Source organism: Octopus sinensis, linkage group LG10 (genome assembly GCF_006345805.1).
Source record: "Octopus sinensis linkage group LG10, ASM634580v1, whole genome shotgun sequence".
Classification (NCBI taxonomy): Eukaryota; Metazoa; Mollusca; class Cephalopoda; order Octopoda; family Octopodidae; genus Octopus; species Octopus sinensis.
Window position 1 is genome coordinate 53,364,223 of NC_043006.1, and position 20,000 is coordinate 53,384,222.

Below are 20,000 nucleotides of genomic sequence, written 5' to 3' on the forward strand. Positions count from 1 at the left end.
TTGGGAGTAATGAGGACTCATTAGACATAAGTAAAATTATATTAAAAAAAAAACCTGTTCCTTGTTACGACGGAAATTTTCCTTCCGGCAACATTGCATCTGTCTAATGTAATGGACGTGTAAATAGATTCATATAAATAAATTCAATAAATAGATTCAATGAACCTTTTGAAATCAAAGAAGGGTAACATCGGCGTAAATAAATATATTTTGAGGCAATTGGTTGCCTGACTTAGATGAAAGCCGGCTCATACCACATGTGACATTCGGTAACTGAATGAGTGCGTGCCAAAAGATTTCATCACTCTGCATGTACCTCGAAAAGGCCAACAGTCGGAACTTACGTACCTGTAAAGCTTTTCACCAAGTGGCAATGCCTCTCGATATCACAACCAGGCCATGGATTTCTTGCAGTTGTCCATTTGCTGTGATCTAATCTAATCTACGTTGGTATTTCAAGGTAAGCCTGTCGATATTCCTGAACAGATTTTAGAGGATCTTCAATTCCTTCTTTCTAATCACTAGACTCACTCGACGTGCGTTTAAAATAGTATTTCAGTCTCCAACTAATACTTAAGTGTCAGAAGTATCCAGTTCCGGTAGTTGTCTGGCCGTCTTGTCCCGACAGACTGTTGGCGTTCATCAGTACCATCTTGACTGGCAATTACATCCAGAACTACCAACCTTCTATCCGGTTCTCAAAATTGTTCTTATGTGAAGATGAATTGGCGTTGTCCTAAACAACACAGCTACAATATCCATCCAATTCACACGTAAACATTCAATGTTCAAAAGACAATAAGGAGTGCCTCTCTCTCTCTCCCTTTCTCTCTCTCTCTTTCTCTCTCTCTCTCTCGCTCTCTCTCTCTCTCTCTCTCTGACTCTATCTCCCCTTCCCCCATCCCTCCTTCTCTCTCTCTTTCTTTCTCTTTTTCTTTTAACTAATGCTTTCATCACCTTTTACCTTTTGCGTGTTTCAGTAATTGGTCTATGGACATGCTGGGTAACTGCCTTGAAATTGTTTAGTTGAACATATCGACACCAATACTTATTTCATTTTTAAGTCTGGTACTTATTCAGTTTGATTCTTTTGCCGAACCTCTAGATTACTGGGATGTAAATAAACCATCAGCGGTTGTCCAGCGGTGTGGAGGAACATTCATAAAAACAAAGACACACATACACATATATGAAGTGAAATTAACGTGCAAGTTATTGAGCATTCCACAGACACGCGTACCCTTAACGTAGTTCTCAGGAAGATTCAGCTTGACACAGGATGCGACAAAGCCAGCCCTTTAAAATGCAGGTACCACTCGCTTTTTGCCAGCTGAGAGAACTGGAGTACCGTGAAATAAACTGTCTTGCTTAAGGACACATCGCGCCACCGTGTATCGAACTCTCGACCTTACAATCGTAAACCGAATACCCTAATCCCCTAAGCCACGCTTTCATACAATAAACGATAGCAACAATTTGTACCGCTACAAGTAAAACAGATGCTCCCACGCCCCAGGTACCCTGCCATTATTACCAACACCACCAACACAAGTAAATTCGACCATCACCATCACAACAACTATAATACCATCACCGTTGTTTGTTACAGCCATTAATCAACTGCCTCTCAGGCATATCTCACATAAATATCACCAACAACTTCAACATCATAAATAACACCACCACCACTACCATCGCTTGTCGTTACCACCAACACTATCCTCACTACTGCCACCAATACAATCACCACCAGTATAGTTGCAGCCATCATTTTGACCACCGAGGCTCTATGTCAGTGGTTTTCAACCGTTTTTTGCCTACAGACCCTCCTTTGATCCCTATTTTACTCTACTGGACCCTCATAGTCATTTGATGTTTTAAAAAATCATATTGTATTTTTATAATCATACATGATTAGAAATTGTATAAAAGTACAACCAATTTATTGAACATAAATTCTTAATGACAAAATTTGATATAGACTGCCCCCTGCCCCCAGGTCATATGGAACCACTGTTCTGGAGGCGCAATGGCCCAGTGGTTAGGGCGAACTCGCGGTCGTAAGAACGCGGTTTCGATTCCCAGACCGGGCATTGTAAGTGTTTATTGAACAAAAACACCTAAACTCCACGAGGCTCCGGCAGGGGTTGGTGGCGATCCCTGCAGTACTCTGCGGGGTGTGGGGTGAACCCCGCTGTACTCTTTCACCACAACTTTTTCTCACTCTTTCTTCCTACTTCTGCCACAAAGCAGAGGAACCATGGTGTAACCCACTATGGTGTGGTAAACTTTCAGACGCTAGTCTAGATTGCGAATCCTCTGTACCCCAGGATGGTTCAGCTCTCCACCCGTTAAAAGCCACCGTTTATGGAATGAGGATAACAACGTAGCTTTTGCGCCCGTGCAACCGCCAGTCTATCGCATGTGGTGGGTGGATCTTCAAGTAACCACACGCATTCTTAGTAGCTTAGAGTAGGCTCGAATTATAGATTATTCTTAGTGGCTAATGACGTGAGTCCTGATTGGAAGAAGAAGAAGAAGAAGAAGAAGAAGAAGAAGAGAAGAAGAAGAAGAAGAAGAAGAAGAAGAAGAAGAAGAAGAAGAAGAAGAAGAAGAAGAAGAAGAAGAAGAAGAAGAAGAAGAAGAAGACCACTGTTCTATGTAGTTGCTCGACCTGTTAGAAACAGCAACCAAATTTCCCTTTAAAAGAAGGATACGATTGAATAATGTAATTTAAGATGAATAGTGTTATTTTTTCTTAATAGAATGGTCACGACCGGAGTACCTACGATCATAGGTCTGCTTGACTGGGGCTAGAAACAACATTAATACCAGTATTAATACCAGTATGACTTGCACCACAACCAATACCTATCCCCAAAACAAACACCACTACTACTAACATCACCATCACCACTATGTCACCAAACCCCACAACAAGTACCACCACTACCAGCACCAACGTCATCAAATAGCTAAAGTTTTCACTTGTCTTTTCTATCCCTATATATATATAAACCTTAACATGCCTTGACATCGACAAAATGCTGGGGTAAACAGTTTTATGAACACATAGCCATGGGCGGTAACTCGTATTTGTGGGTGGTAACCAGGCCAGTTACCCGGATTTTCAATTTCAAAAGGAAACTCTGAAAGACTCTATGTGCGTGTGTGTATGCACTATATATATATATACATATATATATATATATACATATATATATATATGTGTGTGTGTGTGTGTGTGTACACACACACATATTTATATATGTGTAAATTTGTATATGTACATGTATGTGTGCGTATATATATATGTATATATATATGCATACATGCATGTATGTACGTATGTATGTATGTATGTATGTATGTATGTATGTATGTATGTATGTATGTATGTATGTATGTATGTATGTATGTATACAAACAGCTTTACATTGTAATACAAAAAGCAATGAGTTGGTTCTTGAATAGAGGGTTATTATGTCGGGAAAGTGATGATTAGAGAGTATTTCCTGAGACGGAAAAGAATGCCTCTCTTTAGGATGTAGTTTTAAATATGTTATGTATATGAGATTAACAGCAGGGATCATTACAGTTTGTGAGACTTAGCAATTGTAACGACTTTGCGGTTTTGTGTTGTGCACGCCCTTTTTTTTTTAATACTCTCCGAGTCTGGAAGCAGAAACAGGGCCTATAACCTTTGCAGGTCCCTCGAAACTGGTGAGCCTGAACTCTTTAATGTTCCGTTTAAACTGTTGCAGAAAAGACTTGGGAAGAGAGAAGATTCCAGAGAGCTAGTGTTCCACGGAAAAAGGAATGGTCATAGTGGTTAGTTCGGAGCCGTGAGATTGAACTCAATACGGGTGACGAGAGATGGTGAGATATGGGTCAGGTGCACCTGAATGAGGGAATTATGTGACCAACCATTTCAGAGAGTCTGAAACCATTATATGAGCGATAGAAAAGATAGAGGAAAGAGACAGCATACCTGTAGGTTAGAGGCTGCAGCGCGTCTGTTGGTGATTTAATGCAGATCAGCCGAATGGCCCTACTCTAGATGTGATCCAGGATGTCTGTGTGTAGCAACAGCTCTGTCTCAGATGTAGAAGCAGCAGTCCTTTGTGAGTCTCATAAGAATCTTGTAGAGTGTCAGCAGCTGTTGGGATCTGAAATATTTTCTGGTCCTGAAGAGAAGGATAATGTCTGTATCACGATCTTAGGTCAAGAGATAGAAGTCTTTTTTTTTCATATCTACGGTGATTGTCTTTATGCTGTTGAAAGAAACAGAATTAACCTGTTTAGAGAATGCTGTCAAGATCTCTGTTAACAGAGGCAGTAAGATGCAGTGCAAGATTGACATGAGATTTGTAGATAGCATGTAGATGAGGTCTATGTGTGGAAAGCTAAGGAGTGACGTGTGGTGCCATTTGTATATGAGTGAGTACATTTGTATAAGAGTGAGTACTTCTTTATAAGTTCATTAATCAACATGACGAAAAGCATAGGCGGCATATCCAATCCCCGCTGCAAACCAGATTGATATAATGTTAGGTGAAGAGAGACCTCTACTGGTGCATTGCTACAATGATGATGCAAGCTAACACGAAACTTGAAATCAAAAAAATAAGATACCTATGAAGCTTATAAGCGGAGATCTCAAGTCAGACATGATCGTAACTGGAGGCTTTGCTAGAGTGAAACGGTATCGCTTCCACTGAATCCATACGAACGAAAGTCAATTGATGAGTGACAGAGCAGGGGCAGCTTCCTAATAGATCTGCCCCGGAAGGACAGTCACCGAGATGAGAAAGGATGAGAGAGAAATTGAAAAAGAGTTAATATTTTGGAGATGAATACGATGATGGCAAAGTGTTTCCATCATATATGAGTTGTCTCCGTTGTTTAAACGCAGGCCAACTCCGATGGAGCAAACTTATGGTCAAATGCATTCTAGCCACAACTATTTCGTAATTTTAGAAGTAGATCAGTTTACATGATCCAATTGTCCTTTCTTCGGATAACAGAGTTGGATTTGAGAGAGGTTTAGCTATTATTTCTAGCAGGTTGAACAATTACGAAGGAGTTCCTACGTCGGGTCGAGATATTGGAAATTAGTGTGATAAGTCGATTGTTGACAGTATTAAAGAGGTAAGTGATAGAACCGACAAACAGGCATACAAACAGACAGACATACAGATAGATAGATAGATAGATATGTTTCTTTATTAGCCAACAAATTGCAAGGTAGAGCTTTTCTTTTGAAGGTTTAAAAAAAAAAAAAAAAGGAAGGGGGAGTTTCGATCAAAAGGGATCGTAAAAGGAGAGAAAGAGGACAAAAAAAAGTGGAGTTAAAAAAAAGGGGGAGAGGAAAAAAAAATTGATCAATAGGGATCGTTATCACAGAAATGTCAATATGAAGTGTAAAGGGGAGGACAGGTGAGGTTTACCCGTGGAAAGAAAAGCCTACGGAAAAGACCACGGTAACCTCGGTCAATGGAGTCACATGTTATATTTCTTTTTTTTTTTTTTTTGCGAATAAGCAACTCTCTGTTTTCAATTTCTGGGTTCATAGGATCATGCTCAAGGTGGCTTCGTCATTTATACGTGCCATTCTTGCTACATTAACCCATCTTTTTTTAAAACATTCGCTAGACAAAACTTGCCTCTCTACTCTCACTTTCCTTTTCAAGTGGTACTTGAAGAAGTTGATGAGAGATTGACCAGAGAGGAAAGTGTTTGTCTCCAATCCTTTCAGACGCGTCCACCAGATACATTCTTTCGCCATATCCACAAGGATGATGAAAATAGCTCTTCCTTCCCGTTTGAGGAAGGAGGAGCGCGGCGTGACAATATTGACGATAGACTCAGCTGATAAACCGACTCGTCCCACACGTGACAGCAGTTGTTCGACATAAGCCCACAGGTCGGAAATTGTTGGACACTGCACGAGTGCGTGCAGAACGGTTTTCGTCGCTCTACCGCATCTCGAGCAGGTCGGCCCCGTGTTTCTCGAGCCGTGTCTGTAGAGCTTATCCCGAAACGGGTAGCGCTTCTCGGTAGCACTGCCAGGCCAGGGATCTTCTGGAAGTTGTCCATGGGCCCTGGCCCGAAAGTCGTCCTGAACAGGCGGGTCAGGTACTCCTCGTCGACGTCCAGGTTCGCCCCGAGCTCGTCGTCGTACCTCCCCCCACTAAACCCCTATAGAATGCTTTGGTTGTGTTGAAGTCACTCAGGTCGACCCAGGACGGCAGAGTTGCTTGAGAGCAACGCGACACTCGCGGTGCCATTCGCCTTTCCTCGGCCTCTTTTTGATCCACGACTGCAGTTCGGTCATGGAGACGAGCTGCGGGAAAGCGTGCCTCACAAACGGCGACCACACCTGTTCACCGTCGTCTACATAGAGCCAGAGAGATGTCGCAGTCTCAGCGCGTGTCTGCGCATCATCAACCACGGCATGCCCAGCCCTCTTTTACGGGTGTTGACAGCAAATGGATCGCCTGACCATCGGGACGCATCCTTTCCACAAGAAGCGAAAGAGAATGCGTTGTAGTTTGGTGATGGTAGGGTCGGGACAAGGTACCACAGTCAGGCGGTAGTAGATGACGGACGCGATGTACGTGTTCGCCACCTCCGCCCGACTTTTAGGGACAGTTTCCTCTCGGCCCATTGCCGGGCGAGAGTGACACCACCTACTCGTTATCTCGTTCCAGTTCTTCTCCACGGAGGTCCGGACCAAACCAGACCCGAGCAACTCAACCGGGCCGTCGGTCCAGCGTCCCACGACGGAGGCGCTGGTGGACGGCATGGGCTTGTTTCTCCAGGTGCCTAGTCGCAAGCCCACTGACTTTTCCCGGTTGATTTTCGCTCCTGTCACCGCTTCGTAGTTTTTTCAGTGTCTCGCCGACCTGCTCGATGTGCTCGTGGCTAGACACTATGACGGTGACGTCGTCCGCGTATGCAGACACGCTCGTCCCGCATCCCAGTTCTCGCGGGATGCCTCTCAAGGTTGCCAGCTTCCGCAATAATGGCTCGAGAGTCAATACGTATAGAAGCGACGAGAGGGGGCATCCCTGACGGACCGAACGTGCGATGTCGAAGGGTCTCGATAGATGTCCATTCACGCGAATTACCGAACGGATGCCTCTGTACAAAGCGGCTATCCAGCCGCGGAAGACGGGACCGAAGCCAGCCGCTCCGAGGACCGCCTCCAAGTATCGATGGTCCACCCTATCGAAAGCTTTCGATTGATCCAAATTGATCAGCACCCCACCCATGCCAGGTTCGTTAACTACCCTGTCTATGATGTAGCGCATCAGATGGAGGTTGTCATGGATGGTCCGGCCTGGCACGGCGCATGTTTGCGCCTTGTCGACCAGTTTCTCGATGACAAGCGCCAACCTCTTGGCTAGCACCTTGGCCAAAATTTTCAAGTCTGCATTAAGCAGAGTGATGGGCCTAAAGTTATCTATTACATTTCCCTTGTTTAGATCTTTCTTCAGCAGTGTTACGGCTCCTCGGCTCACAAAACCAGGAATGCTCCCGTTTTGCTGCCAGTTGCAGTACACCGCCGCCAAGAGATCTCCAAACAAGTCTGGCATACAATTGTAAAGCTCGTAGGGTAGACCATCCAAACCCGGTGATTTGTCCTCGAGCATTCTGCCATCGCTTCCTGCCACTTCCGCCGCCGTGATGGCACTTCGCAGCACCCTGCCTTTCTTGTCGAGAGTCGTGGTAGGCTATGTAGTAGGCACTGAAGTCCACCCTACGTTCTTGCCCTCCACTCGTTCCGAACAGTCGGGCAAAATGCTGCTGAAAGGCCTCACACATTTTACTTGGCTCGAGCAATTCGCGCCCCTGTTCATCTACCAGGGACCGAATGGTGGCTTTGTTGCCCTGTTGCGCCTCTGCCACCCGGGCCTCTCTCGTGGCTCCAACACCTTCGTTCCTTAGAGCACGCATCCTAGCTCTGACAGCACATCCTTCGTGTTTGGCGTTGAAGTGTTGGTCGAGGGCCAACCTCGCCGCCAAAACGTCGGATGCGATGCCGCTTCTAATTGCCTCTTCTAGCTTCTTAACTAGCTCACCCTCTACTCTATTTCTATCTATGGCTAGTGCTTTGCTGTACCTAATCGCTTCTGCTTTTACTGCTCTCTTGAGGGCAAACCACCATTTGTTGTTGATGATGGCTCCCGTCAAAGCCCTCTTTACTAGTGTGCTAATCCGGTCTCTGAAAACCTGTCTCGATGGGAAAGACGCGTTTAGTTTCCAGTATCCGGGACCCTGCCTAAGTGTCTTACCTAAGTCTAGCGTACATGTCACAAGTTTGTGATCCGTGTAGCTGACTATGTGGAATTGTGGACATCCTATGCTATCTCTGTCTACTGTCCTACACAGTATCCTATCTAGATACGATCTCGACGACCCGATGCGGTTGCTCCATGTCCACGTTGGCGCATTCGGGTGGTCTGGTCGGAACCTGTCAGACAGTTGAAAGCGTCTGAGCAGGTCTCTGAGGCATTTGCGTCCCCGTCTATTCCTATCTCTACCCACGTAGTCTACATGCGTGTCCAAGGTAGCATTCCAATCCCCCACTAAGAGTAAAGGACGAGACGTTCCCAAGAATACTTCTAGACATTGAAAGAAATCCGCCCGACCTATTAAGGGCGGTGCGTAGACTGATACGAGTCGAAAAGCGCACCCATTGCTGCCGTCGACATCCAGGACGACCAGTCTACCCTCCGGGTCTACGAATATTGTCCTTACTTTGAGATCCAGACTCTTGTGAAAAAGTACCGCGGTGCCACTACCGCCCATTCTCGGCAGACAGGGGGAAAAATAAATGTTGAACTGTCCGCCAAACATGGTCTTTAGGGCCCGCGGATTGTGGAGTCTGGTCTCACTTATGGCTATGATTTCTAAATTATGTGACTTTATGTCATTTAAGAGGTACCCTTGTTTCCAAGGGGACCCCAAGCCACGCGCATTTACACAACCAATCTTGATCATAGTCCTAATGAATTAGAATACAAGTGAAAGGAACAGAGGGTTACTTACTGCTCGAAAGTTTTTGCTTTCTCCTCCTTTGGTTTGTCCTCGAGGAGATCCCAGTACAGTTTCTTTGTGAGATATTTTTGGCATTTACCAACCGCGCTGGGGAAAATGCCTTTGAGTGTGTGGTGCAGACTTTTGGAGATGTGTAATATTTTGATGTGGTCTGGTGGTGTTGTGTATGGGTGATTGTTTGTTTTTATGTCATCTTCTGTTATGTTTGTTTTTGATTGGATGTATTCCATCAAATTTGTGTTTTTGGTGTCTATAGCTGTGAGCATGTTTGCTGTATATATTTTTGTGGTGTGGTGTGGCTGTGTTTGCGTTGGGTTTTGAAATGTCTTCGTGAGATGTATTTCCCCCTGCTTTGTTCTGTTTGCATTTGGTTTGGTTGTGTTTCTGCTCTTTATTTTCCTTTTTTTTGTAGCTATTTGCCATTCCTCACTGGTTTCGTCTCCGACGAAATTTCTGAGGAATCAGTAGGGGGTAGGGGTATGTTGTGGGCTTCTATGTATGTCTGTGTAAGTGGTTGTGTTGTTGTTTTCGTTGTTGTTGGTTGTTGAGTGTTTGTGTGTGTTGAGTGCGGTATAAGGGATGGGGGATCAGTTTGTGTGTGTTTTCTTTGTTTTTCTGTTCCTTTGGGTTTTGCTGTTGTTGGTGGTGTTGGTATTTTTTCAGGTGTTGAGTGGTTTTTGGTTGATGACGGATTAGCTTGGTGTGCTTCTCTTGTCGTCTTCTGTGTTGATGGTGGTGTGGGTAGTAGAGCTTTTTTTCCGGAGTGCTTTGGTTGTGGTAGTGGTTGTTGTTGTTGCTCTTGGTGTGCAGTGGTTGGGTACGCCTTTTTCAAGTGTGTTTCGCTTCCACACAAATAGCAACGTGTCGCCTGCCCCTACCACTATATAGATAGATAGATAGATAGAAGATAGATAGATGATAGATAGATAGCTAGATAGATAGATAGTAGATAGATAGATAGATGGATGGATGGATGGATGGATGATAGATAGATAGATAGATAGATAGTAGATAGATAGATAGATAGATGGATGGATGATGGATGGATGGATGGATGGATGGATAGATAGATAGATAGATAGATAGATAGTAGATAGATAGATAGATAGATAGATGATGGATGGATGGATGATGGATGGATGGATAGATAGAAGATAGATAGATAGATAGGTAGGTAGATGATAGATAGATAGATAGATAGATAGATAGATAGATGATAGATAGATAGATAGATAGATGATGATGGATGGTGGATGGATAGATAGATAGATAGATAGATAGATAGATAGATAGATAGATAGATAGATAGATAGATAGATAGATAGATAGATAGATAGATAGATAGATAGATAGATAGATAGATAGATAGATAGACTAAGAGCAAGAAAATACCAGGTATTTACATTAAACATAGTAAACCACTCTATCTTCTTGAGTTTTTTTTTTTAACGAGTGTTACCGAAATTGTCAACGCAGTCCAGAATGTTGAAGAGATAGAAGGAATGTTGTCCCACATATACAACTTCTATCTCAACGTGTTTCGTGTGAATTCAGTGAACATAGACCGATGCTGTGCTAAAGTTTTGATGTGTTATTAATGTGTTTGGTATATGTATGCTTGTTCTACCCCAGTGTTTCACTGGGGTAGATATAACAGACTAGTCCCCTTCCCCCAAATTTGAGGCCCTGTGCTTCCAGTAGAAAGGATTGATAATAAAATTAAGTTAATAAAATAAGTACCTGCTTAGCAGTGGAATTGATGTCATCGACTTAACCCCTCCCCTGAAATTTCTGGCCTTGTGCCAAAATTTGAAACCAATATTTACTTTGCTCTTAAAGCAACGAGCTGGTAGAATCATAGGCAGGCTGGACAAAATATTTAACGGCATGTCGTCCGTCTTTACGTTCTAGGTTCAAATTCTACCGGAATCGACTTTGCCTTTCATCCTTTCGCTGTCGATAAAATAAATAACTGTTGAACACTGTAGCCCCATCGTCTGAAATTTTTGGCCTTGTGCCTCCAACCCTGCTGCTGCTGTTGCTCTTGCTACCACTTGTTTTACTCGTACCCATACCCACCTTTTATTCACACGGTACAAACTAAGACACATTATCCAACGTGTCTTTTCCTTTTCCTTACAGCTAGAGCGTAATTTAAAGGAGATTTAGTTATTATATCATAGGCGCAGGCATGGCTGTGTGGTATAAAACATGGTTCTATGCTCAGTCTCACCGCAGGGCATCTTAGGAAAATGTCTTCTACTATAACCTCAGGCCGACAAAGCCATGTGAGTGGATTTGGTAGACGGAAACTAAAAGAAGCCTGCCGTGTGTGTGTGAGTGTGCGTGCCTTCGCGTGTGTGTTTGTCCCCTACCACCGCTTGACAATCGGTGTTGTCAACTTAACGGTTCGGCAAAGAAACTGATAAAGTAAGTACCAGGCTTAAATTTTTTTTTAATAAATAAATACTGCGAACGATTCATTAGACTAAAAATTCAATGCAGTGCCCCAGCAAGGCCGCAGTCTTATGACTGAAACAAATGAAAGAGCAACCACTAAAAGGCTCCCACATTGGCTCTTTTGCTTAGTAATAATTACTGGCATAGGCATAAGGACTCACTTTTAATGGAGGACACACACACAAACACACAAACACACACACACACGCACGCACACACACACGCGCACACACACACACACACCACACACACACACACACACACACACACACACACACACACATGAAGCGTGTCAATTATATTGGCCCAACATTGACTGATACTTTCTTTTACAAATCCTGAGACTTAGAACTCGCAAACTCAGAAGATAAAAGGATAATAGCTAAATATAACAAGGCATTTTGTCCGATGCCCGATTTGACTGGTACTTTATATTATCAAGGTGGAGGCGCAATGGCCCAGTGGTTAGGGCAGCGGACTCGCGGTCGGAAGATCGCAGTTTCGATTCCCAGACCGGGCGTTGTGTGTGTTTATTGAGCGAAAACACCTAAAAGCTCCACGAGGTTCCTGCAGGGGGTGGTGGCGACCCCTGTTGTACTCTTTCGCCACAACTTTCTCTCATTCTCTCTTCCTGTTTATTGAGTAACGCTGTGATGGACTGGCGTTCCGTCCAGCTGGGGGGGGGGACACATACGCCACAGAAACCGGGAAACCGAGCTCATGAGCCTGGCTAGGCTTGAAAAGGGCGACGTTTATCGTTATATTATCAAACACGACTGGATTTGAACACAGAACGTAAAAAGCCGTAACGAAACACCATAAAGCATTTTGCCCCGATACCATAAACGATTATGCCAGAACAAACACTGCATGTGGTTTATAATGTGTGTTTATCATTGCATGTCGAAATGATATTAAGTAAGGAAAGTAGATGATAAAGGTGGATGATTGTTTTTCAAGTGGTTTCTGTAGCTAAGATTTCACAGTGAAAACAGGGAGTCGTTATAACACTGGGTTTGTTCTTTCCGCTGTTGTTCATCGCTGTTGCTGCAATTGTACTTAACGTGGTTGTTTTTGCTGATGCCGCCATGGCCCACATTACCGCTGTTCGTAATGCCGCTGATAACGTTATGAGTTTGGGGGGGGGTACATACGTATACACACACACACACACACACACACACACATAATGCTGCTAGTTTTCTTTCACAACAGTAAGATAAACACTGAACGATCTAGAATTCTAAAGAATGTAGTTGTAAACAAAACTTATCTGTTGTGCATCTTCCTCTCGCTTCAACTCCCCCCTGTTCTCTCTCATTCTTTCTCTCTCTCTCTCTCTCTCTCTCACTCTAAGCATGTGTGTGTGTGTGTGTGTAATATATGTATATATACACCTCTATATTACCATCATGACTACTGACGCCGCTACGGTACTGGTGTTTGAAGTGTAGTTTTTTATATATATATATATATATATATGTACATGTATGTATGTATGTATGTATGTATATATGCATATATATATATATATATATATATATAATATTTATATTATTATATATATAATAACATGTGTGTGTGCGTGTGTGTATATGTGTATGTATGTATATATGTATGTATGTATGTATGTATGCGCGTGTGCAGATATATATGTATATATATGCATAAATACATATGTATATTTATATATGTATGTATGTATGTATGTATGTATGTATGTATGTATGTATACGCGCACGCGTGCATACATCAAGAAGAAAGGTGTTCTGCTAGATAAGATTCAATAAGATATCAAACATATAAGGTAATAGCTGGGGTGCATTACTTCACTTCCTCCTTTTCCTTTTCCTCCACCTCATCCTCCTCCTCGTCCTCCTCCTCCTCTTCTACTACTGCCACCACCCCCATTTACTTAGTTTTTGGTATAGCATTGACTTTTTTCTGTAATTATTGGTGGTGTTGGTGATGGTGGTGGTGGGGATGGTGGTGGTGGTGGTGGTGGTGGTGGCACAGGTGATAATAGCTGCACTAGTAATAGTGATGCTGATTGAAATATTAGTTGTGGGGGTAGTGGAGATGGTGGCCGTCGTCACCGAAACTGGTGGTTGCAGTTGTGGTGGTGGTGGTGGTAGTTTTGGTGGAGGTGGTTCTTGATTCTACAGTCTAAGGTTGATGTTTCTACTGTTATTATTAAGATTATTTCGGGTGTTGTTGCTATTGTTGTTATCGCAATCGAGGAATGCAGACCCCCTTTTGTGAATAATGATCCACAGTTAGTGAAATAGAAACTCTGAGAGACTCTAGCTGCGTAGCAATAGCATCAAGTCTATTTCAAATTACACCGTTCCATATCTTAAATAACTATTTGATGCTTTCCGCCATCATACTCGCACACAAACACACATGCACGCACATACACACACAACATCAAAGCGTTTTTTTAAGTGTTTGACCGGCTAGAAATAACAGCCAATTCTCTCTCAAATAAGACCGCTAGCTCGAATTTTTTTTTTTAGCTTTTAGTCACGAAAATGAGCTATCACCATGGATCTTTACAGGGACCCCGAAACTGCCGAGTGGAACGCAGAAAGGTATCCTCAAAATCAGAAATTATGTCCGAAATCTTGCAGCAGAAATGATTTCGATAAAAACATCCAAGGTACCAGGAATCTATTGAGTAATCTATAACGATTTCCCTCCTATTTACATCCTCAACGATCTTAGAGAGGCTTAGAGACACATTACCAATTCATGCACAACTCTTTAAACTACAAACTGGATTCACCTCTTTACTTTCCACTTCACTACATACAAGCCTAACACAGAAAATATAAGATGGCTCTAATAACAAAAATCCTCCCACACATCACCTAACTACCATCAACATCATCCATTTATACACAAAATATTCAACACCACTTGAGAAACAACACAAAACGCTCTCTCCCAAAACTACCTGTAGTTCTGCCAATCTTATGTAATATATTAGAAAGAACTTCCGGAACTGTAAATTATCAAAGAGTTCCGTTCTCCTGCCCCTATTTTTTTTTCATCTCATACCATACGATATTCTCACTTCTCCACAAAATATAAAGACAGCTTCAAACATTGATGAAGATCACACATCGGTAGTAGTATCTCCAGATACTACTACTATCCATGCGATCTTCGTTGGATTCTATGAACAGGATAAACAATGAGATTGTCTCATCCGAAATAATTTTGATCATAGGTCTGCTCGATCAGAGCTAACGTGGAGTTAAATAACAGCATCTTATACAGAAAAGGTAAACCAGAGGCTTGCACTTCTGGTGGAGTAAACAAGTGAGTAGATCAAAAAGTAGTCAGCAGAATGGATTAAACTGGATTTTGGTTACCTTTGTATGTAGTAACAATTGCAACATCCAAAAGATGTGAACAATGACTCCGTAGTGAGTCGTATTTTTGGTTTGTAAAGCAGATATGTTACTGAAACATCGAGGCTAAAATATTTTCTGGATTTGAGGAAGAAATGTTGGTTTCATATCTGGCACAAAGCCAGCAATTTTGTGGTAGCGGGTAAGACTACTACATCGACCCTAGTGCTCAACTGGTACTTATTTTATTGATTCCGAAATAATGAAAGGCTAAGTCGACCTCGGTGAAATTTGAACTCAGAATATAATGACTGATAAAACATCGCTAAGCATTTTGTCCGGCGTGCTAACGATTCTTATTTCTTTACTGCCCACAAGGAGCTACATACAGAGGGGACAAACAAAGACAGACAAACAGATTAAGTTGATTATATCGACCCCAGTGCGTAACTGGTACTTATTTAATCGACACCGAAAGGATGAAAGGCACAGCTGACCTCGGCGGAATTTGAACTCAGAACGTAACGGCAGACGAAATACCGCTAAGCATCTCGTCCGACGTGCTAGCGTTTCTGCCAGCTCACTGCCTTGCTTGAGCAAGAAATATTAATCACTGGGTGACAGTTCGATGTTAATGTCGAAAATGATGGAATTTACGGAAGTTTCTGCAGCGGGATAATGATGATGACGATGATGATGATGATGATGATGATGATGATGATGATGATGATGATGATGATGATGATGGTGGTGGTGGTGATGATGATCCTGATGATAATGGTGGTGGTTGTGGTGCTGGTGTTGGTGCTGGTGCTGGTGCTGGTGCTGGTGATGATGATGATGATGATGATGATGAAGATAATGATGGTGGTGGTGGTGATGATGATGATGATGATGATGATGATGATGACGGTGGTAATGATGATGATGATATTGATGATGGTGGTGGTGGTGGTGATGATGATGATGATGATGATGATGATGATGATGATGATGATGAAGGGACGGGGCAGCGATAACGGTAGTGATGTTGGTAGTAGTGACGACCACAACGACGATGGTTATACTTTCTTACGAAAATGTATTTAATGGTATCTATCGCAAGCGAGATGGTGTTTCTATTGTTAAAGGATCGCATAAAGAAGCAACAAGGAAAAGAAAGCAGTTGAGATTGTTCGCTAATTCCAATATGCTTACATCACCAACTACAAGCAACAGCAACATCAGCAATAATAATAACCACAACAACATAAAAAACAACAGCAACATCATGAGAAACAACAACAACAACAGCATCCAGTTCAACTAAACAATGTGTTAGAAACCACACAAGGTCACACAAGTCATTACGTCATAAAGATCTCTGTACTATTTGCTGTATCATAGAATGGAGAAACTTATCTCTAATTCGGTCATAAGGAACAGTCAGAGCCAAGACTAGCATCTGAGGCAATGAGAGAAAAGCTAAATATACACACACAAGCACACAGATGCACGCGCACGCCGTCTAGCTGCATACTCGTACAGACGTATAACACATGTACGTATGTACGTAAGTACGTACATATGTATGTATGTGTGAGTGAGAGTGTATGTGTATGTATGTATATATGTATATGTATGTATTTATATATAAATATATATATGTATGTGTGTGTGCGCGTGTGTATATATGTATGTGTATGTATTTATATATAAATATATATGTGTATGTGCGTGTGTCTGTATACATGTATATGTACGTATTTGAATTCCTCTCCGCTGCTCACGCCTGGATATTCATATTTCTACGAATGACCAGCAACTCCCCTTTCCACTCCACACATAGAGTAATAAGAAGGTATTTCTGGTATTTCTAGGATAGTTGCTAATTCATAGATATATATATGTATATATATGTGTATATATATATGTGTGTGTGTGTGAGTGTGTGTGTGTGTATACATACATACACACACACACACACACACACACACACACACACACACACACACACACACACACACACACACACACACATATATATATATATATTTGTAAAAAAGAAGTTTGAAAACGCCACTATATTCGATAAATTTTAATTTTCTTATGAATCTTACGTTTCGGTCACACAAGAAACAAAAAAACAAGCACACGGTTCCTTTTGATACCAGCAAGAAACAATAATGAACTTCTTTACTACACTCAACTGTAATATAGCGATTATACCAACTACCGACAAAACACCACCACATGGATTCTATTGAGACCAGTAAGAAACAATTATGAACTTTTCTATTGCACTTTTCTTTCTATAATATTTTTGATAAGGTTCGTTTTTTCAAGAACCGAAACATGTAAAATTCATAAGAAAATTAAAATTTATCTAATATAGTGGCGTTTTCAAACTTCTTTTTTACAAATATATACCCACTCGTATACGATCTACTCTTATTATAAATATATATATATATATATATATATATATATATATATATATATATTATATATATAATATATATATATATATATATATATATATTATATATATATATATTGGGTTGGTGCATAATTATTGTGGGTTTTTTATAACAAATTTTATTCACACAAACAATAACAATATGAAACAAAAACCTCCTTAAATGATTATTCCGGAGCATATTGACCATCTACTTCAATTACTGCTTCTCATTTGCTTGGCAGACGGTCAGACCGTCATTTAAAGATGATTTTGTTAAATATTGTTATTGTTCTTGTTGAATAAAATTTGTTGAAAAAAAGCTGCAATAATTATGCACCAGCCCAATATATATAATGTGTGTGTGTGTGTGTGTTGTGTGTGTGTGTGTGTGTGTGTGTGTGTGTGTGTTTGTGTCTGTGAAGTGACTTCGTTCATACCTTGCAATTTTATATAATAACCACTCGTAATGTCAACAACTGCGATTTATTGTGTAGTTAAATATGTAGTTAATCATCTTTGTTCTACACCGGCTGACGAAGTGAATTGTCACTGAAACATGTATATGCTCCGTGATGCAAATTGTGATATATTTTCTTTCTAAGTCATATATGAAGTTAATACTTTGAGTTTATTTAATTCATATATATATACATAGTCATTGTACTGACTGACTACCTGTTGAGTCGGTGAGCAAGCAATTTTAGAAAATACATATGTCATACTAATAAAAATTATAATAACGAGAATCATGTGCACCTCCTCTTTCTCCCTCTTTTTTTCTTTCTCTCTCTCTCTATATATATATGTGTGTGTATGTGTTATGTACATACATACACACACGCACATACACACACACACACACACACACATATATATATAGATATAGATATTTACATATACATACATAATCATATGTATGTGTATGTATATATGAACGTGTTTATGGATAATATATGTAATTATGTTTGCGTATGCGTACACAAACACAATACATTCATACGTTCTTGTCCCATTTTTGTATTCTTATATATAGGGAGAGTTTACGAAAAAAACAAAAGACGAAGACAGGTGGTGTACAAAACAAACATATATATTAGTATAACGCTCAGGAATAGAAAAAGTCTTTTACGTTTCGAGCCTACGCTCTTCTACAGAAAGGGACACAGAAAACAGGGAGAGAAACAAGGAGAGAAAAAAAAGTGTGTGTAGTGGCTAATGATCTATCATGGCGTCTGACTCGGACAGAAGGGTCACACACGAAAAGGAAATTAGGGGAGATAACAAAGTAAAGATGACCCCCCAACACGAAGGTGCGTGTGTGTATAAGAGAGTATGTATGTGCGTGTGAAAGAGGGCTGGTGGTCTGGACGTGTGCGTGTATGTATGTGTAGGCGTGAGAATGAGGGGATGGGTGTGTGGGTGGTGTGTTGTGAGGTGATGTGTAATGTTGTATGGTGTAGTGTGGTATGGTGTGATATTGGGAGGTGGAGGAGGCGAGAGGGGAGAAAGCACGTGTGGGGTGTGGTTTCGGCTGAGGGTTGAGGCAGAGTTGGGGGTTTGTGGGTAGGCAGAGGGTGGGGTAGAGGTGGGGTATGTGAGGAATGGTGTGTGGGATAGGATGGGGGATGGGATGGGGGATGGGAAGGATAGGGAAGGTGGAGTAGGGATGTCTTTGTGTGTCTGTGTTTGTCCCCCAACATCGCTTGACAACCAACGCTGGCGTCTTTACGTCCCCGTAAATTAGCGGTTCGGCAAAAGACACCGATAGAATAAGTACTAGGCTTACAAAGAATAAGTCCTGGGGTAGATTTGCTCAACTAAAGGCGGTGCTCCAGCATGGCTAAAGTCAAATGACTGAAACAAGTAAAAGAGAGTAAAGAGAGTAAAAAGAGTATATATATATAATATATATATATATATATACTATATATAATATATATATATATATATATATATATATATATATATTAATATATATAGATATATATATATAATATATATATATATATATATGTGTATATATAATATATATATATAACATATATATATATATAATAAATTAATAAATAAAACATATGCATATATACATACATATATGTACGTAACTACCTCTACATGTATATATACACGCATATATGGGTACAGGACACCAAAAAAACGTCGAACACAATGAGAAACGAAAACATAAACACAAAACCAAGGAACTGGACATTTTTCTTAAACAACAAAAAAATAGAGTACAGGACAAATAACACAAGGAAAATTCCCCTTCTTCAGTCGCCATGATTTCATCTACTCTGCGTTTCGAAGGTGAAGGCGATACGCATCTTCGATAGAAACTTTCCTTCCAGCGAAAAGCAAATCAAATAAAATTTGAGATTTGTGCTGTACTCTATTTTTTCGTTGTTTAAGAAAAATGTCCAGTTCTTTGGTTTTGTGTTTATGTTTTCGTTTCTCATTGTGTTCGACGTTTTTTTTTGTGTCCTGTACCCATATATGCGTGTATATATACATGTAGAGGTAGGTACGTACATATATGTATGTATACATGCATATGTTTTATTCATTAATTTATTATATGACGGAACGCACGCATCCATTTCTAAGTAAGATTGTTCTTCTCTCTCTCCTCTCTCTCTCTCTCTATAATATATATATATATATATATATATATA

General features: G+C 41.0%; 1 protein-coding gene across 1 annotated transcript in view; it reads right to left on the reverse strand.

Annotated features, from left to right (window-relative positions):
• Positions 1 to 20,000, reverse strand: part of LOC115216362 (histone chaperone asf1b-B-like) — a 295,828-nt gene that overhangs the window by 41,584 nt on the left and 234,244 nt on the right. Inside the window, exon 4 of the mRNA XM_036506683.1 lies at positions 3,992 to 4,187. Within this exon, the coding sequence (XP_036362576.1) occupies positions 4,038 to 4,187 (150 nt within the window). The 3' untranslated portion in view covers positions 3,992 to 4,037. The remainder of the gene's footprint in view (positions 1 to 3,991; positions 4,188 to 20,000) is intronic.